This window comes from Nannospalax galili, unplaced genomic scaffold (genome assembly GCF_000622305.1).
Source record: "Nannospalax galili isolate Female #2095 unplaced genomic scaffold, S.galili_v1.0 scaffold51, whole genome shotgun sequence".
NCBI classification, from domain to species: Eukaryota; Metazoa; Chordata; class Mammalia; order Rodentia; family Spalacidae; genus Nannospalax; species Nannospalax galili.
The window spans coordinates 828,185-853,000 of record NW_008329521.1 but is presented as its reverse complement, the minus strand read 5'-3'; the positions used below and the strand labels follow the sequence as shown (position 1 = coordinate 853,000).

The 24,816-nt window shown below is 38.5% G+C and overlaps 1 protein-coding gene across 2 annotated transcripts in view; it reads right to left on the bottom strand.

The window, feature by feature from the left end:
• Luzp2 (leucine zipper protein 2) overlaps nt 1-24,816 on the bottom strand; it is a 464,711-nt gene that overhangs the window by 122,585 nt on the left and 317,310 nt on the right. For both annotated transcript variants that reach the window (XM_008837762.3, XM_008837753.2), the window contains exon 6: nt 5,177-5,239. In XM_008837762.3, coding sequence (XP_008835984.1) covers nt 5,177-5,239 — 63 coding nt within the window. The remainder of the gene's footprint in view (nt 1-5,176; nt 5,240-24,816) is intronic.

The following is a 24,816-nucleotide window of genomic DNA, read 5'->3' as shown; positions in this document are numbered from 1 at the left end:
TTTGAAACTTTAAAAAAAGATCTCCATTTCATTATTAAAATACAGTTTCATACAGAAAATTCATTTTTAATACAACTAACACTAAGATGCATATGTGTTTCTAATCTCTATATATCTGTTTATAACTAGTCACAGTCAGTTACTTTCTGAGCTCCTTAGCATCTGAGCATGAATATAAAGTCATCAGGTAGATTTCAATGGTAATATTTTTCACATCTACTAGTTATTGAGGAGCAAATTTTTATGCTTTGAAGAATTTTTTTCCTAATAACTTTTTAAAGATAATGTATTGATAACTTTCAATGGCTGACCAGCTTTGAAAGCGCTATGTTTCCAATTAGCAGCTGTAAAAGAAGACATGAAGGCATGTGCTTTATAGTAAGGTGAATTCTTTTGCAGTTTAGAGGAACACACTTTTGATCGATCAGGGGCTTTGCAAATATAAGAACATTTAAAAGGTACATTGTTCCCAGCAGAAATGTTTTCTGTACACGCTAAGATAAGTTCTGTAAGCAAGAGAGAAGGATCTTACATCCTCAGCTTTTCAGGGGAAGTACAATTCCCAGTAGTTAAACACAGTAGCTCAGCTTGCTTCTACACTTACAATTAATACATCCTCATATTTACTAAGGGGGCACATACATACTCACACATGCACATAATCATGGTCACATGGACAAAAATTGATAAAGAATAGTGAGTTCTCACATCTTCATCTCAAATGCTGAAGTTGGAATAATGTGAAGACTAGATTCCCCATGAGCAGCACTGACTGAGGAGTCAGGGATTTCCATGCCATCACAAGGATTCCCACTTTGCCAACTCAATGACTCTACCTGCCTAGAATATTCTGAATTACACCTTATATGCATGTATGAAATTCTCAATAAAGTTTTTGTAAAATTTTTTTTTAAAAAAAGAAAAGAAAAATGAAGAGGAACCCAATAGAGGGATGCTTTTGGAAGCCCTTGTCAAGAAATTCCAATGGACTCTCATATGAACATTTGAAACTTGCCCTGTTCTGACATTTTTCTAGTTCCCTGGTTTCTGTCCTTGGTCCTGTTAACAATATACTCTGTTCCAAAGGCCAAAATGTCAAAAGTATTTGGGAGCTTGTATCTAACACTTAAAAGATTTTAGGGTTACCTCTTCGAAGGGGGAATGTTGGAGGAGAGGGAGTGGGCATGGATTTGATCAAAACACCTTATATGCATGTATGAAATTTTCAATAAAGTCTTTGTAAAAGTTTAAAAAAAGAAATGTGGACTATGTAGAGAGTTCATGGAAGATTCATATAAATGTATTCATGCTTGAAAAATAATATTTCAAAATCTGCATTTGCCTTTTTTGTTGAAGAGGAGTTCCTTATTAAGACAGCTTACTACAATATGTTAGTCACCTGTTACTTTTATGACTGTATAATCATTTTTACATAAATTGTTTTCTACAAATGAAAACTAACCTGTCTATAAAAAAAATCCCCTTTTCCTGATAGGAACAGCAAGTGTGAAATGCCAGATAAAAAAAAAAGACCACAAGCTATTAATAAGCCACATGATTGTTAATAGGTCTTAAAAATTAACATTTATGACTAGCCATCAGTCTGTGGAATTTTTACTTAGACATTGGAGTTCACATCCCTAAAACTGTGCCCCATTCAAATTTCCCTAAGTGACACCAAATAATGAAAATTGAGACATAGCATTGCTGTCTCACATTTAGGTTTTCACAGTGATGATTCTGAATTACATAGCTGCAATTGCTTATATGCTAACTCATTGTAGTAAAGGTGAAGTCTGATTATCTTTCAAATTTTCGAAGGCAATTTTGATCATCACCCTACCCCATTCCAGTATGGAATTCAAGACTCATTCATAGCACAACCAAACAGTCTTCCAGAAAAAAGTTATTTTTCTCAAGTAGTGTTGACAGTGTGGGTGGGAATTGGCAGATCACTGTTATATGTGGTATGGATGAACTGTGCAATGCAATTATCAGACTTCTGCATAAACAGTGCCCTCTGGAACTACAAAGGACTTGTTTTAATCATTTGTGAAATCTGTTTATAATGTATTTAATAGTGAATATATGGATTACGATTTAAGCATTCTGCTATGTCATAATCATCATTTAAAATGTTATAGGCATGTATGACTTTCTCAAACAATAAAAAGTAATTACAATATGCAGTGATTCAAGAACTAGAATAAAACTAAGATTTAAAAATTTTTCCCATGTTTTTCCTTTTCTTTTTTTCCTCTCTTTCTTTTTCTTTTTTTTTTTCTTGCATTTAGTGGCCTCATCATGGTAGATCCCTTGATCTTTATTATCGTAAAGAAAACTTAGAAGTTATTCTTGCTATGTCTCATGTTTCCTGTTTTGCACAACCAAGCACTTTCTAATTGTCAGTGAAATAAAAGAAAAATTCTTCCTGAGGATCTTACACAAGTTATACCAAGAACAAATAAATTCAGAAGGAAGACATCTTCTGTGACATGGACAGTAATTTGAAATTATATAGTATGCTAACTGTGATAGCTTGTTAGCAACATTTTGATAAGTCCGTTTATCAAAAAGGAAAAGCCTCAAACAAATGATATATTTTGAACCTCTCTAATTTTGTTTATACTACATAGATCATTTTAAATGAAATTACAAATAGTGGTGATGAAGATCATGAAGATTTCCCATGTGCATGGATTAATTAATGTTGGACGTAATAGCTGGGTGAAGTGTTGCATGAGTTTGATCCCAGTACTCAGGAGGCTGAGGCAGGTGGATCTCTGTGAGATCGAGAACAGCCTGGTCTGCATTGGGAGTTCTAGGCCAGTTGCGGCTACAGAGAGTAGACCCTCCAACCATTCAGCAGGCTGCAACCTATGCAAGGAAGATTCAGGGAGCTGTTTCCTGAGTTCTTGTCAACACTGGGTGGGGAGTTCAGAGATGCAACTCCCTTCCAGCCACTTGTGCTCCCATGAGTTCCTGAGTAAACTCACTGTTTCACTTAGCTACCCTGGGTAGAACCATTTATTTGTGCTGCTGTTAGTGCTCTGTGGCAGTGAGCACACACTTGATTACAACTGCCCAGGAAAAGTCACACAGGGTTCTTCCATGAAAAACCACAGCATATTTCCTTCCTGCAAGAATATAAGGAGCTTCAGGGGGATGATCAAGAAACAACCTCCTTTTTAACTCTTAACCGCAGAGACTATTATTATTTTGTTTGGTAATACTGACTCAAATAATTAAAATTTGCACATATTATTTTAAAATTATTTTAATAATATTCTATTGCTAGAATTATTATTACCCAGAATACTAAGCTCTAACTTTGCTTCATAAACAGTTAACAGGATATAGAAAATGACTAAATTGTTTCAGCTTTCTGCATTTCAACCATTAGCACAGACTAAAATGAAGGAAGTGGTACGTGCCTACAAGTCATGGAGATGAGGGAAAACTGGACCATGCTTGAATGAACAGATTCAAATGTCAAGAGATCCCCTATTAAATTTTCCTAGGTACCAGAGACATAGTCAGTTACCCGCCCACTTCCCTTTCATATACTTGAGCTTTTGGGGGACCCTGACATAATGTTCACTATGTTGTAGTGTTTGTCCAGATATTCCTTATTTCTTGTTTGTCTTGAGATGAGGTTTTCTGCAGCACAGCACAGCCTCAGAATCATTTTGTGGCTGTGGATGAACTTTACTTTCTGAACTTCCTATGTCGCCTTCCACGTGTTGGTAGTAGAGGTGTGCGCCAGCACATCTGCCTTAGGTAGTCCCTATTCAAAGGCCATCTCACTTTCTTATTCTAATGTACTATTCAGAGTTGTCACAGACCACATATGTCCTGTTTCCAAAATCCTAGTAAATATGAACAAAATCAAGTTTATTTTTACCCAAATAGAGAAAATGCAATGACAGGAAAAGCTGTGCTGGATCAGATGTAGAAAATACCCACTTTTATTTTTCTTCTCAAGGAGAATTGACATTTTTCTATGTCTTAAAAATATCCATTCAATTTGTATATATATTTTACTGGAGAATCATACCACAAATGATGGAAGCACATGTTAGCTCTGTGATAATAGCTTTTTCATCATTTATATAACATTTTTGAAAGTTCTTTATATTGGTAATCATGTGACCTCATTCTGAGACACCAAAGAGTGAGAAAGCTCTCTTCATGGAATATAAAATTGTTGTCCACGAGAAAATCTTCCCACTTACTTCTGCAGAAAAGTAACGGGAAAAGGGATTTGGGGCCAAGAAGAGGTAAGACAGTCCCTCAGATAGATAGATGATTGACCAGTTTGAGCAACTCTTACTTTCTCTTTAGATATCCAAGGGGAGGGGATCAGCTTTCAAGCTGTAAAGCCACTGTTTCTGTATGTCAGCCTCATTCCTTCCTACTTCCTACTCAGGCATTAGGTCTTCCTGGACTGGAAAAGTACATGCCTGTTCCTCACCATTCACAGGAGTTACCTAGAATGAGGTTTCAATGTCTAATCTGTCTTTATGCAAGCCTCTTGGAGTACCTTGAACTCAACTCTCCTCTCTGGTTGAGTCATACGAATATATAAACTGTTACTATGTTGTCTGTAACAATTCCCATAAACTAGATTTCTATAGTAAATTCAGGATCATAGAGTGATCCAAAGATCAGAAATACATCTCTTGATTATTTTGGTTAAATCTAGATTATCCAAAATACTGTTGGTTCCTCCTTGATAAATACGTCTAAGACATGTTGCTGCACAGTGAATAGAACATATGAATGTATCTGTTTGGGAAGTTTGTAATGAATTGCAGCAGCTTTCTTGATGTAACTTCCATAGTAAAAACAAAAGGCAAACATATGGGCACCCAGAAATTTTACAACGGGGAGATTCTGATTGTATAGCTGAGGCAGGAGTCAGAACAGTATCTTGTGAACATGGCATTGAATGTATGTCATTTGTATTGTTTTGTTTGCTTATTTTGTCTTGTCTTCCTTTTCATCAGAACAATTTTAGAACAATCAAGCACACTTAAAAATGTGTTTTAATTTCGTATTTGAAATGGTTGAAGTTATTTTAGGGGGAACAAGGCTATTAGATGTTTGAGTTAGACAAGATTTAATATAATACTGTTTTAAACCATGTGATCTTATGGAAAGATATGCTACTCACCTCTTCTGCATGAATCCCACACAGCTTGCTTCCAGACAATAGTTTGTTTTTCAAGCTTTTATTCTGGGGAAAGAAAGAAAATTATACATCAGGAAGTGGTAAACAATTAAGAATTCACTTAACTACATCGGCAAACTCTGTGTTTGGCTCAAAGATTATGCTTACACGGTATCTAAAGAGATTGTAAGAGGCTGAGTTAATTAGGTAATCCAAACCTGTTCCTTTTTCAATTAACATTGCATGAATTATCATTAGCATATTCATTTTAAAAGATGAAACTGGGGTCAGTGACATGGCTCAGCAGATAAAGGCTCGTGCCATGAAGTGTGATGGCTTGAGTTTGAACCCGGAACAGCACTGGAAAGCTTCAGTTGTCAACCTGACATGACACACCTGGGGAAGGGGACCCTCAACTGGGGAACTTCCTCTCTGGGACTGGCCCGTGGATACGTGGATACAACTGTGAGGCATTTTCTTGATTGCTGAGTCATGTGGGAGGGTCCAGGCCACTGTGATGCCACCCCGAGCAGGTGGTAGCCACCAAGCTGTGCTTCTCCGTGGCCTCTGCTTCAGCTTTAGCCTCCAGGTTGTTGCCGTGATTGAGCTCCTGACCTGACCTCCCTCAGTATTGGATTGTGACCCACAAGTTGTAAGTTGTAACAAATCCTTTTCTCCCCAAGTTGATTTTGGTCAGAGAGCTTTATCACAGTAATAGAAAGCTATGTCAACAGGAAGTCACATGGTGGAAGGATAGAGCTGAATCTTCTAAGTTGTCCTCAGAACCCCACAGGGAATGAGTGTACACATAAACACCCACATCCAATAAATAAATGTAAAGGATTAAACATAAAACCTAAACTTTTCTCCACGTATGTGTGTTATATTTGCATACATGCATTTTATAAACTAATCCTAGTTCAAACCAACACCAAATGCTGTTTCTGAAAGCACTTCTGCAGAGTGCAAAATGGCATCTGGGTACCAGGCTCCTTATCGCCTATCACAGTAGAGTCACACACCAGCAGATTCTCTGCATTCCCTTAAAGTTGCAGTCTAGAAACTCCTGACATACGGAGTTTCTCCTGAATATGAACATCATATTCAAAGGCTCCTTCATACTCAGAAGCCAGTTTTGCTGCCAGGCCTCAGAAGGAGAAAACTATTGACATAAACCTTCCCCAACTGGCAGACTCTGGAAGGTAGCATGTGTTCTATCACTTCTGGACCTAATTAGATGTTTGCTATAGGTTGTGATGGAGGCTGAGCCCAGGGCCTAAAGCTTGCTAGGTACTGGTTCTATCAGTGAGCTATAGGCTTCTCACAAGCATTCCCTACTATTCAGGAAGAATGGCTAAAGCTATGTGAAAATGAGTGAAGAGAAGGGGAACATCGGATTGGAAATCCAAGCACCTTGCCTGCTTTGTTCGTCTCTACCCTGAAACTATCCTTTTTTCCCTCGCCCACCCAGGTTCCAACTGGAGGTTCATCAAGAGTCAATTTCAGTACTTCTCTCATGTTCTTACCAATTTGCTGTATCCATAACATCCTCAGAAACACCCAAACACATGACAAGAATCCTGTCTTGTTCCACTGAAATCTCATAGAGATCTGAACCTATGACCATACCAGCCTTTAATGCACAGAGAACCAAGACTTATTGTTCATGACCTTTTCCAATAGTCTGTCCATGGACTCTGAAAGACCTTGTTCCAACTCCCTTTGGGAAAGCAAATGTCTACCAGGTACTTTTTAATTTAATAATTTGAATATTAAAAATTGCTGAACTCGGTATCACAGCACAATGAGGTTCAGAGAGGTATAGTTTTGTAACATGAAAAAGGTTTTTATAGCCTGAATGCCTTCATTAGCAATGGCTAAATGTTTGACGTCTTTGTGAATGATCCTTATGTTTTTCACTAGATCGTATCTTCCTGTTTTATAATTAGAGCTTAGAAAGCATGAAGCCCGTAGCCTGAAAATTACTTATTCCTCCAAAAAGTGTAAGCCAGCCAGGGGGCGAGATGAGGAGCATCCAGGCTGGGAAGAGGGGTGAAGCTGCCCAGAAGACGGAGAGTTAGGGGTGGTGGTGTTAGCGCTGAGGCGAGATTGGAACAGAGAAAGGGTATATGGGGCTGCAGGGGCGAACTGCAGCATCCTGCAGGGTATGGACACGTGATGGGCCACTTAAAACTGTGGGCACAGCCATGAAAGCCAATTTAATATAGAGCACTTGAGATGAAATTCAGAACATTACAAAAAAGGTTTGAAAACCTTAGAAACTAGATAGTTCTATGATTCTTGTCAAGAATCCATTGTATTCAGTAAAAATTCAGTGTGTCTTATAGTTCATCTGGTTTATTTCAGAACTGATCATTGTCCTTATAGGCTGAAACCAACAAACTGCTAATATTAAGATTATGGACTATTTCTGAATATAAAGCTGATGAGGGTTGATTGCATTAATGTATTTACTATTCTATATAAAACAAAAATATTTAATCCATACATGTGGTATGGTAGAAAGGTTTAGATGAAGTTTGGCAAAAAACACCAAACTTCTCTGTGAGAAAATATTTGAAAGGTTCGATGATTTTTGACTGACATTTAAATGACCAATACCATTTTAATTGATCAAACAGTATAATTTTAAGTTTTTTATTTTTATTGAATTTTTACAATTTTCATTCAGTATGATTTGATATTTAGCTATCCCCCACTCCCCCCAATTGCCCCGATACAATTTAATATACATATATATATATAAATATAAAACATAAAACATGGCATATTCAGTTCATTTAGTATTCATTGACCTCTGTCTTTCATACTCTGTGTTTAATCTTGGGAATACAAATATGAATTATGTATTAGATGCTTTCAAAGGAACCACTTACTCAATTAGAGTGGATAATGGAAACAAAAACAAATTAACTGAATAAATGAGACACAATATACATCAACAAAGAATCAGCTAGACTCATAACTTATCTCCTGGATGGATACTCATATTTTTATTGTGAAAAAAATATTTGAAGGTTAATACACACAATTCTTACCTGAATTTTAGATATAAATGACAATAATCCATCCATATATGTGTATATACACATATGTATGTATACTTATGTGTAAGCTTGTATACTTTCATAAAATTGCATGGGAATGAAACACAGTGAGACAATTAAGTATTTAATGTAATATTAACAAAAAGGAAGAAAAACTGTTGTCCATAATTTTCATTGAAAAGCATAAAACTTATATCTGTGCATTTAAATTTGAAAGGCAAGATGAACAGTTAAAACTTCCACATGATCATGTGATATGATTGTTTCAGAATCCATACTGTTATTTTAAATTTATCATTTCCCTGGGACTTTTTCACAACCAAATACCATTCAAGTAAAAATAAACATCAATATGTAAAGCAACATAAGTTGGGCTATGAATATTCCATATGTCATATGTAAAAGTGGGGCCACAAATGCTCCAACAAGTGCTAGCATCACACTGTGTACTGTTGGTTTTAATGTGCTTTGGTTTCTTACTGTCATTTATATTCAGTGCTGTCATTTTCCTTTAAACTGAAAGCTGAATCTATTCCTGACACTTTATTGTTTCTAGTGCCAGAAATATCCTCCTGGTATGTGTTTTCAATGCATATGAATAAATGCCATTTATGAATGGATGGAAAAATGGATGCTTGCTAGTGAAGACAATGCCTTTGCTAACAATGAACTTGGAGATCCGTCCCCATGAGTGGCATGCTGGCTCTGGGTCTTCAGCTGACATTAGCTGAGTATCCTACATACAGACTTACAAGACAAGGGTTCTATAATCTTTGTTTCCCTGATGATTCTTGGGACTGTAAAGGAGGACACAGCACAAATATAATTAGGATGAAAGAGCTTATTTCTGCAATATCTTATGACTCATGGAAGTCATCTGATTTATAAAAGTATTTTTCAATGTTTGTAAATTTTAATTTAGTGGCAAGGAATGTGTGCATTTGATAGTTCTTCTGTGTTCAGTGTCCTGGCATTTGTTCTAAGTCCAAAAACTTTGATTCTTGTATGTTTATATACCAGGGAGTGTCCTTATATACTGCACAAGACAGAGCCTTGGGAATGTCAGTTAAATCAAAGAATGCAGGAATCTTGAAAGGCTGGAACCTCGGTCTGAATCCCCATATAAGCCACGAAGTGTTCTTGCTTGGCTGCCAGGCTGAAGCAGCTGCACTGCATGGCTCTGACATGCAGGATCCACCCTGGAAAACTGCCTGCATAGCTGTTGTCTCTCACATGGGAGCTGTTAGCCAGATGTTGAGTGGCTTAGAGATAAATAAACTTGCCAGTTTGGGGTAACCTAGCTTTCATACACATCTTCAGGACCTAAGAATGCTGCTTAATATCACACACTGCTTATAGTATATAACCCAAATGCAGATATCTCACTGCAGGCAATTCTCTTTAAAAAATATATCCTTTCAATCTAGGTTCATTTTTAAAATATATGTATTTTTGACATTTTCTTACAATGTATTTTGATCATATTCAAATTCTTACCCCTCCACCCTCACCTTTCTACCTCCCCAACTCCATGTCCTCTGTTATTGTTTGTCTTTTGTTTTAGGGCCTATGAAGTATAATCTGTGTGTGGTTCTATCACTGGAGTCTGGTCAACCTACTAAGCAACATACCAGTAAGTAAAACTGACTCTCACTCTCTCAACATCTGTCAATTGCCAAGAGATTCTCAGTTAGGACTGGGATTGCTTGCCTACCTCCCCCAACCATCTATAGCCCCTTTCTGGCTTGGAGATATACAGGTCTTGTGCATGCTGTCACAGGCACGGTGGGTTCAAATGTGCAATTACTCTGGTGTTCATACAACAGAGTTTCCTTGTATTCATCTACTGCCTCTGGCTCTTACGGGATTTCTGCCTCCTTTTCCACAATGATCACTGAATCTTGGGAGGAGATGGAACAATATAGGTGTCCCTTTTAGTGGTAAGAATTCCATAGTCTCTAACCCTCTGCATGTGGACCAGTTGTGGGTCTCTGTGTTAATCATCATCTGCTGCAAGAAGAACCTTCTCTGGTGAGAGATTTGAACTGCACTAATCCATGTGTATATTAAGAAGTCATATAAGTCAGTTTAGTACTATGTCTACTTAGCAGAATGGTAATAGTTGGTTCTCTGCTATCGTCTGTGATCTATCTAGCCATAGGTTATTGACTGTGATAACAATGTTGGGTATGATCTCCATCTTCTGGAAAGGTTCTTAACCCCAACTAGAAGGAGGTTGGTTATTCCTATAATACTAATCCTGCTATTTCTCAAATGGGCATATTTTGCCAAACCAGGTGTTATTGTCAATCATGGGGCTCACAGCTGCGTAAGAATGATGATTACCTTTCTCTGCCAGTAATATACATAGTACCTTTTAGTACATGAAAGCTAGTCAGCAACAATGTAGCTTCAAGGTAAGTATCAGCTTGGTGTCTCCTTTTTCTTCTGTGACTCTGCTGTGAAGTGTCTTCAAAAATCCTGTCTTCTCATCAAGTGCTGGTTTGTAACCAGGTATACTAGCAGTAGCCAGTATTGGTTGAGGACTAAGATGTGTCTCTGGTCAAAAACTCCAAAAGAGGGAGACTGTTTCTATCATTGCACTTTTTCATTTTTGATGAAGAACTTGAAAATCCATATTTTCAGCATAGACTACACAGTAGTAGAAAGTTAAACTCTGACTTGTAAAACAAAAGCGAAGAACCACAAGTGCAGCTCCATTGTCCAGGTGCATATAACTTCAGATAGTGAAAATTCCACTCGCTTTTCAATTCTGTAGAGTACTTTCAAATAAAATCAGATGTCAAGAAGATATTTGATTTATATTATGGTACCAAAGATAAATGATGAAAAAACATCATCATTGGAAGGAATTTGGACGTAACAAAGAAAAACCCTTGGAAATTTACAGAATAGACTGGAATGAAGTGCAGGGAAGTATCACAGGCAGGAGCACTGCGACCAGTGAAAGGCTATCAATCCCTGCTCTTGATTGCAAGCCGGAGTGATGAGGCCTCAGAGGATCCTCATGATGAAAGTCTGATGCTGAGCAAACTTATTATCATCAAATAGAAATTTATGTAAATGCATTTATCACATTTCTTTTTCAATTAAAATAAATATACCGCTGTGGCCAAGACAGGGAAAACATGCAGAAATGTGCATTGATTTCTCAAAAGTGCAATTAAGTCTAAACTAAGTCCAAAGACACCTGCAGTGTTTTATCCAAAATAAAACCAGACATTGCAGTGTCTCATTGTGGAAAATGGGTCCTATTTTAGAACTTCTTAAATCCAATTGTGCAGAAACAACTTTAAGGGACTTTTTAAGACCCACATTTCTTTTTTCTTAAATGTTTTCTTTTAATGTCTACAAAATGTTTGCCTTTTCAAATATGTCACATTGCAAATGGAAATCTAATGGTGTCCTTTGTAAGCATCAAAAGAATTGGACAGATATGCAAATACAAAGAATTTGCTTCTTAAATTCTTAAAGATGCAACATTTTGTAAATCTTTTGAGTTCTGTGTCTGTGTAGGCTTAGGCTGCTGTAACAACATGTCATAGAGGAGAGAGCTTATAAAAAACAGAAATGTATTTTTTACAGCTCTGAAGTTTGGAATGTTCTACATTAAGGTTCTAGCAGACTCCATGTCTGTTGGAAATCCCTCTGGTGAGCTCTCTGCCATGATGATCTGCTTATATTCTAAGAATGTTGAGGGCCCCATCTCCTGACTTGATATATTAGTAGTTCAGTTTCAGAGTATGAACATACATGGCACAGTCTTATTGAAAAATCTGAGGAGCTCCATGGAACACTGGGCTTAGATCAAAACAATGAATACTTCTTTCATAAATTACTTAATTCATCTGTTAATTCATTGATGTTTTTAAAGTCAGGATATAGTTGACATTTTCTTCTTTTAACATCTGTGGTTCTAAGCCTATAAGAAAGTTGCAAAATGAAATCTAAAAACTAACAGAATTGGCATCATTTATTATCTGTCAAAAATTCATTATATAGTTCATTCAAACAAAATGAAAACTGGTAAATAAACAGGAGTAAATTGCCTAATAAATAGAAAGCTCAGCTGTGTAAAAACCATGGTGAATGTGCGCAAGATTCTTTTTAAATCTTAGCTCATGGAAGATAGCAATGGCTTCTTTAGAGAACTGTGGAATCATTTCAAGTTGAAAATGAAGAAAAATAACATGAAAAATCAGCCTCAGATATAACATAAATTCAGAGCTCAAAACAGCCTAGCATCAATTCCAACTTGAAAAATCTTACAGATCTGCTGACCAGATACCATTAGTGTGCACATGGGCTAAGCAATGAGAATTTCAAAATCATCTCTGGGATGTGCAGCTTCTGATCTGCTATGGTTCAGGTAAGTGTCTTGCTGCCCATAGTTCAATTAGGAAGTAACGGAATCTCCAGCAGATGTGGTCTATGGGAGGGTCTTAGGTGTTTGTGGGTCATGGAAATAATAGGTTCAACAGCCTTTCCAATTCTTTCATACCGAGTCATGAGGTGAACAAGCCTCTGGTGCATACGACTTTCAGAATGCACTGCGCTATCTGAGATCCAAAGAAGCACAGTTTAGCCTCCAAAATCACGAGCCCAAATTAAACTTTACCTTTTCTAAGATGAGGGGAGAAGGGGTATGAAGTGATGACTTTCTATGATGATGGGAAAAACAGAAATTAATAAGCAACAATGTACTGAGTATATTAATCACATAGTTGATACACAAATTAGCTCCATTTCAAATATTCCCAAATATTATGAATCCAATACAGTACAGTGACTTGGTTCTTTGCATAGGAAATTTGGACTAGAATCCTAGTTTTTATAACCTACAGGTTTAGAATCATCTTAAACATTCTGTAAGTCTCCATGTGATATTTAATTAATAAAATGAGGGATACATCATACTCTACTAAGTGAGGCTATGTAAGTAATAATGAAATCCTTAACAGTAGCTAGCACAGAGAAAGCTTGTGGCACATTTTAACTCAGTGTGACAATGGCATTCCCTTTTCCTTGTGAGCAGGGAGATCCATCTTGCTGGATCAAATGTAAACAAACCCAGGTGGTTTCTGGGTTTCAGCACTTCAGTTCATACCCTCATGTTAGTAACTTAACAGGAACATTTTGAACAAGTGACACCTCTAGTTTTTCTTCTGCTTAAACAAAGGTTTAGTGTGAAAGCCACTAAAATCAATCATATATTAGTTGTCTTTCCTTTGTTCTTAAACAAACATGTCTTTTGGAACAGAACCTGTTCCTTCTGTTATTAACCTTCCATTTTCCACATAGAATATTCTATTCTGATGTCTATGTTTGTCTGTCTCAGACACACCACAATTATTTCCAGGAAAATCATCATGAAAATAGCATTCACAACAGGGCATGGTGGTCTGCACATTTAATCCCAGTACTCAGGAAGCAAAGATAAGTCTATAACTGTGAGATCTAGGCTTGACTGATCTATGTAGCAGGTTCCAGGCTACCTGGGGCTAAGGGAGACCGTCTCTCAAAAGGACCAAAAGCAAAAAACAATAAAAAGAAAATAGCATTCACAACTATATCAACAAATACAGAGCCTCTCTATGTGGTAGGAACATGTTATAGCTCAGAATTCAAAAGATCCTCAATGTTGACTGAGATGGGTTTGTGTAGGGAGTGGCCCTGGGCTGTGTTCAGGCATGTAAGGAGTTGGTCAAGCAGTAGAGGGAGGCATATTCATGTGATCTACGTATTTTAGTGAAGTTGCCCAAGGACTAGTGAAAGATTGAGAGGAAAATGGAAAACTCCTGATGTCAGATGCAGACACCCTGTATGCCATCACGCTGTGACTGCTCCATTGAGCAGGCAACTTGAAAGTCACATCAACAGATTTAGTCTTCAGAAAGACAAAGTACAGATACTCTCACATTACAAGTAGCAGGTGCACATATCCCCACATAAAGTACGTATGACAGAGGCTGAAACATGCTAGGCAGTCATTCTTCCAGAGAGCTTTTGTCATTAGCCCTAGGGAGAAAATTTCACTGGTTTCTGAATGCCTCTGTTTGTGTGTGTGCATGTGTGTGCATGGCCATGTTTAGTATTTGCTGTCTGCGTTGTGTTGTGACTGCTATTCTTAAAAGTGTTTTACACTATATATTATTTCATTGAATCCTCATTAGGTTAAAGTCTTAATCACTTCCGTTTCATAAATCACAAACACAAAACTTCATGTGTCCATCGAACCTATCAAAAATACACATAAATATGATATTTTTCTGAGTTTTAACCCTATAAACAAAGTTTTTATAAGAAGCCCCACCATGTGATACTATAATTTCTACTTTTGAAAAATTTGTATCTAGTACAGCCATCATTAATAAATTTGTTGTGACATCTTTAGAAAGTTTTCATTATTCACTTGTAACTGTTCCTGAGAATTCTCCTTCCCAGTCTACAGTTAGGACTTGAAAACTGGACACCTTTATACAATGCTGAAACCCCTGGTTCAGTGAAGCTAGTTCAGTGCAGGGACACAGCTGCCTTGTGATTACAGTTGAGAGAAGACCTTCCTCTTTCTCAAGCTTCCTGAGAGAGTTCAATTCTACTCTTCAAGTGTGACAGCAGCTGCATCAAAGCTGTTTCACTCTAAGCAAGCACTAAAAATTTAAAGAAATATTCACCAACTTGTAGTATGTCAATATACATGAAAGAGGTGCATACATGTCTATGAGAACAAACTTGGGCCTAATTTACTATTTCCACATTACTGAAAACTTGACAAATATTGGAAATTGGGAGCAGCTCTTTTTTAAAAGGTTACTAATGAAGACCTTGTATTGTAGCTTAATCCAAGCTTTGATATAAATTTCAGTGAAGGATAGTTTATTCAATACTTAAAAATTTCCACTCAAGATCATTAAGCAAATTGCTACTAAGTGTGGAGGGAAGGATAATCTGCCCATTTTCCTTTATGATCCAAGCAGAGGGCTCACATACTGAATGCACTGAGGCACTTTGTTTTATTATTATTATAAGTTTGACATATTAATGGGGCAAATCTTGTTAATAAAATAAAAACAAAAAACCCAGAACTATCAGATTTGGTTTTTGCCTGATATGTATCTGGTCCACACTAGGAAAACAAGTCCTTTTCTGTGTGTGTTCATAAGCAATAAATGCCATTTAAATATTTACCTACGTCGGGTAATGACCTTAGTGTTTATGTCATGAGTGATTTCGTAGACTTGAGGGATTGGAAACACCCTGATATGGCAAACAGGTGGAGGCCAGAAGGCAATCTGGCAGTCTATGGGAGCTGGTTCTCGACCTCCATCTGGGTCTTGATGTGGGAGTTAGTTCCCAACCTCCATGTGGGTCTTGAGGACTGTGTTCAGGTTATCCATCTTTACAGAAAGAGCTGTCACTGACAGAACTGTCTTGCTAATGCTAAATGACATTTTAGCTCAGAGTTCCTCATTAAAAGACCTTTCTTAAAATAATCCATTAACGATAAGGAGGGAATTATTGATTTTAGCTCAAATTCTCAGCCCATAGTCTTGGCTCTGCTGAGCTTGGGCCTTGATGAGGTCAGCCATCATGGTGGTGGGGTCATGTGACAAGAGGCTCCTCTCATGCATTACAAATACAGAGAAAGAGTACGGAAAATGGTCCTTGTAGTCACCCACCACCTGCTTTTACAATCTTTCTGCTCCCTCTTCTGTAATGATCCCTGAGACTGGAGAGCATGTTTGAACTAGGTGTTCTATTCAAGTGTAAGAACTCTGTGGTCTCTTGTTCACTGCACATTGGCCAACTGTAAGTTTGAGGTGAACACCTGTTCATAAGGAAATGTCTCTGGTGAGAGTTGAGAGAATCACTAAACTATATATATATATATATACCAATAAATTATTATGAGGCAACTTAATATGAAAACATGTTTTAGTAGTAAAACCAGTATTAGGTTCTCTCCTATGTCCTGTGGTATGTTTAGCCTCAGGTTCCTAAGCCTGATATCAATGTTCAGTACAGGATCCGTCCTAAGAAGAAGACATTAAATCCAATTATAGGGTCATTGGTTTCTCCCATAGTAATTGTGCCGCCATTGTATCGGTGGGCATATCTTACCAAATCAGTTGCTATTTTGGTTCACAGTATTTAAACAGCCATAGGTTTGGGCAGGGGGAGGCTTTTTGTGAGTGGTGACAGAATTCAGTGATATAGAGAGGAAAAGGGACATTAAATATTAGACTAGGAAGGGAGGATACGGAATGTGAGAGCAGGGCTGAGAAGAGAGTACAGGGAGGGACCAGTAGCAGTAAGGACCTGTAGAAAAAGCCAGGTGGAGCCTACCACTATAGAAGCTTCTTAGTGCGTGTGTGTGTGTGTGTGTGTGTGTGTGTGTGTGTGTGTGTCTAATGTGTAATGTGTGTCTCTAAGTGTCCTTCACCAGGGTCCATCCACTGGAGCATGGTTAACGTACCCTGAGTTGTATCATTGAAAGAGATTGTCTCTTCTCCTTCAAGCAGCTATTGGTTGCCTAAACCCTTAGGTTGGGTTGTGGTTCCTTACTCACTTCCCCATATTGATACTGGGATTAACTCTGATTTAAGCTTGCATGGGACTTGTGCATGCATTCACCACTGCTGTAAATTCATGAGTATTGACTAACTTTTTGGAAAACTCTGTTTCTTTGTGATCAATCACCAGGACTCTTACAATCTATCTGCCACTGCCTCCCCAATGATCCCTGAGCCTTGAAAGGAATAATTTTGATATAAGTTTCCTATTCAAGAATAAATGCTCTGCAGCTTCTTGTCTTCACATCCAGCTGTGAGTTTCTGTGTTAATTACCAACAGTTGTAAGAGGAAACTTTTCTGCTGAGAACTGAGAGTTATATTAATTTATGGGTATAACAATGTCATTAAGAGTCAGTTTTACTGTGATAATATTTAGTGGAAAACTATTATTAGGCTTTCCCTTATGTCCTGTGCCCTCTCTAGCCTCAGGTTCCTAAGCCTGATATCAATATCTGGTATGGGCTTCATCCTATGAAGTAGATCTTTAATCTGACTAGAAAGTGGGTGGTTACTCCTATAATATCCATGCCAGTATTGCACCTGAGGGCATATCTTATCAGACCATGTGTTGTAATTTCCAGGATTCACATCTAGGTAAGGTTGATGACCTTTTTTTTTTTTTTAATTTTCTTTCTGGTACCTTGTATGGAACCTTCCAGCATTTTGAATGTTAGGCTGTAGAGATGAAACTCTCAAGTCAACACCAGCTTGCTTTTTCCTTGTTTGTTTTACAGACCATGTATGTAGTAGTGTCTTCAGCAATTTTGGTGCGGAATCAAGAACAGGGGAAACGGCCATTATGTTTTGAGGGTCCACTAGACTTAAAGTCAACAGCTTCTAGAGAAGGAGTCCATTCCTGACAATGGTTTTGTTGTTGTTTGTCTATTATTAGAAGGGGCAGTGCCCCTATTATAGGGTAATTTCTTGTAATCTCATTGTATAATGTATATGTATATACTTCACAAAGCTTCTATACTGGTAACTTTCCATATGGCTTTATTTAAAGGTCTTTAGTGGTTACTTACCCCTCATCCCACTCCCGCCTCTTCCCTGCCTCCCATTAACCACCCCATTTAACCATTTCTACTTGAATATCTCCTTTCCCCTTCAAATCATTGCAGTCTACCACCGCTCCTCAGAAGCCTCCACCAACCTATTGCCATTAGTTTCTTGACTGCCCTGGATTTTCAAATTGAAATATGCATATTTAAGATTTCAAAGCTAGCATTCAGCTATGACAGAACTTGCAATGTTTATTTTTCCATTGTGTGTATATACTACACCTTCATTAGCCATTCACTGATTGATGGATATTTACTTTGTTTCCAATTTCTGCCTATCATAAAAAGCACATTAAAACCGGGTGTGGTGGTTCACTCCTTTAATTCCAGCACTCAGGAGGCAGAGGCAGGCATATCTGTGAGTTTGAGACCAGCCTAGTCTACATAGTGAGGTCTAGGCCAGCTGGAGCTACATGGAGATCCTGTCTCAAAAAAAATTCAAAAAAAGAAAACACCCACATTAATGAACCTGGATGGAGAGATGTTTATGTAGTAGGGTACAAAGTTTGGAGGCATATGCTGAGAGCAATATGACCGGGTCATATGTAGGTCAGTTTAAAACTCTTCCAGGAATCTCCTCACTGATTTCCACAGTGGCTGTACCAGTTTGCATCAGAAGGGGATAAGTGCTCCCTCTGTTCCATATCCTTGTGAGCATTTGTTGCTTGTTTGTTTTTACTTAGCCATTATGAGTGGGGTAAATGAAATCTTAATGTGATTCTTATCTGCATCCCTCTGCTAATTAGAGATGTGGAACATTTTCCATGCTGTGGGACTGTGAAGCCCTTTCCACAGAACTGATATATTCAAAGGGACATGTTCTTGCCTGGAATATTATGGAAACTGAAAGAAGAAATCAAAGAGACTTATTTTCCAAGAAAATTTGAAAGAGTTACAGAGTTCAAGGCCTGAGAAAAGCCATAGTTATAGCAAAAGGCCACTGTGAAACCTAAAATATACAACATAATCTCTAACTATAGAAAATGAAGAACTCTCTTCAGTCATGAAAGATGGACACATAGACAAGTTTACTAGGGCACTTCCTGTGATACAAAGCCTCTAAAACATGTTCTGGACCAACGGCATCAGTCCTCACCTGCACAGTCATTGGAAATGCAAATATTAGGATCAAAACAAGATAACTGTTGTGTAAGGGATTCTGAGGACTGATGTGTGGGGCTGGCTCTGCTTCTTGGGCTGTAAAATGCAGCAAAAAAACAATGGTACCTGTGCTATCAGTGACAGATAAGAATTTTGTTTGAAGTCTTTAGTCTTTTGGACAAGCTCTTACAGTCACCTGCAGACAACGATTCTCTCTTTGAGAGACATCTCTTGGCCTGTTATTGGACCTTAGTGGAGAATTAACATTTGATAATTGGCCACCAAGTTTCCATGGGTCCACAGCTGCCCATTATGAGCTGGGTATTATGCGACCCAGCAAGTCACCAAGTTAGATGTACACAGAAGCAATCCATCATCAAATGGCAGTTCTATATAAGGGATCAAGGGTGAGCAGGCCCTGAGGGCACAAGCAAGTTAGACAAAGACGTTCCCCAAATGCCCATGATTCCTACTCTTACAATGCCTTCTGTTGTCAAGCACACACTTATGGCTTCGCGGAATGTGCCTTATGATCAGCTCAGTGAGGAAGACAAGGGCCTGATTGACGGATGGTTCTGCAAGCTATGCAGGCAGCAACCAGAAGTGAACAGTTGCAGCATCACAGCCCTTTTCTGGGCTATCCATGAAGGGCGCTGGTGAAGGAAAGTCTTCACAGTGAGCAGAATTTCCAGCAGTCACATGGTTGTACATTTTGCTTAGAAGGAACAATGACCAGATGTGAGATTATATATTTCTTCTTACGCTGTATCCAATGGTTGGTCTGGATGGTCTGTGATTTGGAAAGAGCCAAGTTTGAAAAGTCTGGAGAAAGACATTTGGGGAAGGAGTATGTGGATAGACTCTCCAAGTGGGCAAAGGGGTTGAAGGTAATTCTGTCCCATGAAAATGCTTGTGAAACGGTAGCTTCAGAAGAGGAAGCAAGCTAGTCGGCAGCCTTTTCCCATGGTGCCTGCTTCAATCTCTGCCTGCAGGTTCCTACTCTGACTCCCCTTGATGATGAGTTGCATTTGTTAAGCCATATAAACCCTATCCTCCTCACCTTGTGTTTGGTTGGTGTTTAATCACAGCATCAGAAAGCAAACCAAAACACTATATGATTCACATCACTTACAAATGTTTAAAATTAAACACTACTGTTCCTTCAACCCGCTCATACCACCAGGACTGTTTTGAAATGACACGGATTACCTGATTATCTCATGACACTACCTTCATATGCTGCTCTGTCATCACTCCAGTGCAGAACTTCAAGGACTGGAAAACACGCCCATGAGTCTTTCTGTCTATGGTGCAGTGACAGGCCATTTCTCATGATTATGAGAAGAGGACTCATAAAGACTTTAATCTAAACCTCACACTACGCCCTCTCCATGAATTAAAAAAGCCATCTGAATCGCCTTTCCAATATCTGCATCCAGACATCTTGATACTTTCAAGAGGTCAGAACGTAGTTTTGCCCTTGGTGACCTCCATTTCCTGCTCCCAGCAAACAATCAGGGTTCTGAGGGCAAACACAGACATGGCTACTACTAGTCACTCCTTTTCAAGGTCTGTAGAGTGGGAGTTCCCGTACAGCCTAGAGCTGGAGAATGTTTTTTCTTACAAAGTTTTGCTATCACAGGGTAGTTTTTTTTAAACCATTGCTTTGTATTAATAATTGATAATTTATAAAGTATTGCTTAATAATAAAAACGAAACCAAAACCTTTATTCTCCTGAGTCCCATGTGATGGGGCTATACGGCACATTTAGCATGTGAAAGGCTTTGCATTTCATGTTATAGTATCATTCAGCCCAAACCATGCATCATCAACTGAGGCTTTTACTGTGTGATCTATCATAAATACCCAATCCTAAACCACATGGAAGATTCTTTCTCGCAAGTGTCAGAGAGCTGTGGATGTTCTCTGAAGAGGTAGCAAGTCAAGTCCTTCACTGTTCATGCCATGATGCATCTGTGGCATGAATCTTGGCTGCCTGTCTTATGATATCCTCATCTTCAAGTGCTCCCTCCACCACCAGGAGGAAAAGAAAGAGGCAACCCAGTCTCCTCACATGCAAACCGATGGTACCAGCATCTCTTTTCTCCATAGACTACTGATTGGCACTTAGCTACATGATGGCAGAGAACTCTAGAACCGGCTGGAGAACTCATTCTAAGTAACAATTTCCTCAGACAAAAGTATTAGCCGTCTTCTAAGAGAAGAGAGACCAAACTTTGAGAAAAGCTCTCCATCTTTTCCATGGGTAGGCACTCTTAACTTGATCTTAATTCACTTAATTAATTTACTTCTAAACCTAAGAAAGAGGAGGAAATCACTAGTATTAAAGTTAACTAAGCTAAGCAGCAAGTAGCATGTTTTTCTGTAGAAAACATGACCCAAAGTGTTCTGCACTGTGTGAATTTGCAGAAATAAATTAATTATGAACTCTGGTCTTTTTTCCCAAGATACTCATCCATCTACTGAAAAAAAAAAAAAAAAAAGGCTGCAACACAGGTTAAATATCGGTGGCTATGTCTTAGACTTTACTCAGATTCATCTAGTGTATTTAATAATGAATTGGGATCCTTGTCTTAGCCCTGACAGGTTGAAAAAAGTATCTGTGCCACTTGCTCCAGAATGTTCTATTTCAGCATGGCGTGTTTTACATTAGATCTTTAAAAATTACTACAGAGAACACTGAGGCCCGATAACTGATAGTTCTGGTGGGTGTGCTATGGTACATGCCGCTACCTAGGCCCAGGATCTGGAATGGTAGGGCAGAGAAGGGAGTAAGTGGAGGGATAAGCAACACTAACAGCCTTTTACACAAGTCATATGGAAACCTACTACCACAGACTCTTCCTAAAATACATGTACACACAGTATGAAGAGTTTAAAGCTAGTTACCCGACAACTGGGATTCAATGGTCCTACCAGGCATCACAGGCTGGTAATTAAAAACACCAGTGCCAGGAGTGTACTCTCTTTTTGGAGTTGTTGAATGAGGGTGGGGTACCGTAGACTTTCAAACTATACCAAATATTGCCATTGCCCTTGGTTGCCTACCACAACTTGTAGTTAGGATCTTGCTGAGACATTACATAAATATGTCATAGACCAAACAGGAGAAGCACAGCTGGTTCTGACCTAGAGGTTTCATTTCTACTGGCTAGCCTTCATAGAGCTGGAAGGTGCTTGGCACATTACTAAAGGAGAAAAGTAATAATCAGTCTTACCCAGCTGTGACTCTTACAACTACAATAATTAGTGATCTGGCAAGACATGCCAACTGGTGCAATAGTTACCTGAATGTTATGGGAAGAATCAATCACTTTCTGATTGAATTAGAGCCCACTTCACAAGATGAAACCATACCTGGAAGTGTTATTATGCCAAGAACATGTGGGTAGACAGGACAGTCCATAGGGCACAACCTACTATTATCATTACGCTAAATGGACATAATAACCTACTCCTATTACTTTATTGTTATATCCATAGATTAGTGCATTTCCCAGCACTTCCCCAGAGATGCTGCCTATATCATACCCTCTCCTCCCAAGGCTCAGGGAACATTGTGAAAGAGGAAGATGATAGATTATAAGAGCCAGAGGTAGCACATGAATGAAAGGAGAGTGTTCACACCTCAGGGAGATTGCACATATGAACCATAGTGCTTGTGCAGCATGCATAAGACTTGGGACAGCATAGAGTTTCATAGACAAGACAGAAAAAATCTCAATATGGATGCAGGAGGACCAGATGCCAAGTGATGGGCCCATACCCAAGAGCATTTAAGGGACACAAATAAGATGAGATACATCTATAAATAAAGAAAATAATAATAGAGTTCTTGAAATCAAGGGATGGAGATAGGGGGATCTGAATATGATCAAAATATATAATGTGAAATTCTCAAAGAATCAATCCAAATATTTTTTTTAAATTACTACAGAGCTGGAGGGAATTTCTCAGTCTTACCTCTATAATCACAGTGATAATGGAATTCACCAGGATCTGTATTATTGGTAACTTTATGACTATTAATCTCTCTCAGGTATTAGAGGTCAATTATTACATAAGGAAGCTATAGAATCACACCAAAATGCTTTCAATATTATTTATTATAGCATCTTCTTAACAGTCTAGTGGGTATTAAAAATATGGCATTAATACTTAACAGAAGTCAGACTAAATAGCATTCAGAGATGTACAGAGACTTATATAATATCACACAATTCATAAAGAGCAGAGGTAGTCACTAGGTTCTTGTCTTCTCCCAAGCCCTCTGTTCTCTGTCCTCTCGCAATCATCTACTTCAACATATGCAGGAACATGATCCATAGCATTGTGAGTGTCTGCTCGGCCACCTGAGACAAATGAGGATGTTCATTTTCACACCTCTCTCCTGAATGCCTGTAATTTATCCCCATCATAAAATGTATTTAGCAACCTCTGCTGATATATCTAATCCCTGAGCACACAGTATGAGTCTTGGGAAGAAGAAAGGGTGATGTGTCAGACCAGGGCGTTATGAAAGTTGAGTTGAGTTATGTGCTCAATGCTGACTCAAAGAGCCCATGTTCAGCTACTTTTCCATTCTCACCTATGTTTTGGGAGGCTTAATGTGCATACATTTTCTATGAGTTATATTTGACTTTACTATCTTTCATTTGTTTTCAAATCATAAAAAATTCTTTTCTATAAGATATTCAAGATAGATGCTCAAATCACTAGATACTGCTTCAACGTTAGGATTCAAGAAAACCTTACGGTCTGTACAGATGCATGCCCACGTTTGGTTTTTCCCAAGGCATGCCTACAGAGATTAATGCTCTTAGAGTTGGAAATATGAGTCTGCGGGTGGCCTGCCACCACATCTGCCTTAATTGTACTTTCACCTGCTGATGCTACATGGAGATGTACGTGGCAAATTCTACAAGAAGACAGGAAATTGACCTAAGTTCCATCTTATAGCCAAAGCCATGCCATTTTCATTTCTTTTTAAATTTTTGGATTTATTTAGTTCAGTTTATGAGTGTTTTGTCTTCATGCATGTAAATGTACCTATGCACACAATAGGTGTGGAGGGCAGAAGAGGGTGTTGGAGCCCCTGGAACTGAAGTTACAGACATTTGTCAGCTGCCTTGTGGGTGCTGGGAACCAGACCCAGGTCCTCTCTCTGCAAGAGCAGCCAGGGCTCCTAACCACTGAGCCGTCTCCACTCCCACATTTTCATTTTTATTTGATAATTGACATGGAGAAAAATCCATGAAACACGATCCACAGACATGTTATAGTTCTACCTGTGTCATTTACAACCTGTCACCATTGGCAGGCACACTGTGGCCTCGCTAAGCCTCAGTTTCTCTCTGTTAACGTCTACTTCTTCACTGTGTTAGTATAAGGATAAAAGAAAACGAGTGTGCAATGCTTTATAAATATAAAAGGAAGCTCCTCATGTCTTAGAATCAAAAGCCTCTGAAACTGGACTGTGAGCTAAAACCTAGTCCTCCTAAGCATCACTTTACCCATAGAATCACCTGGCTGGAAAGATGACTCAGGGGTTAAGAGCACATACTGCTCATACAAAGAACCTAAGTTCAGTACCCGCACCCATGCCAGGAAGCTCACAACCACATGAAACTCGAGTAGGTGACACCTTCTTCTGGGCTCCATGGGCACTGCACTCAAATGTACATGTACCCCCTCCCTACAGGCATACACAAACACGTAACTAAAATAAAGCAAATCTTTGATAAAGACACTGTTTGCCTGTGGGTTTAAAAATGCATGCATGTTCTCTCTCTCTCT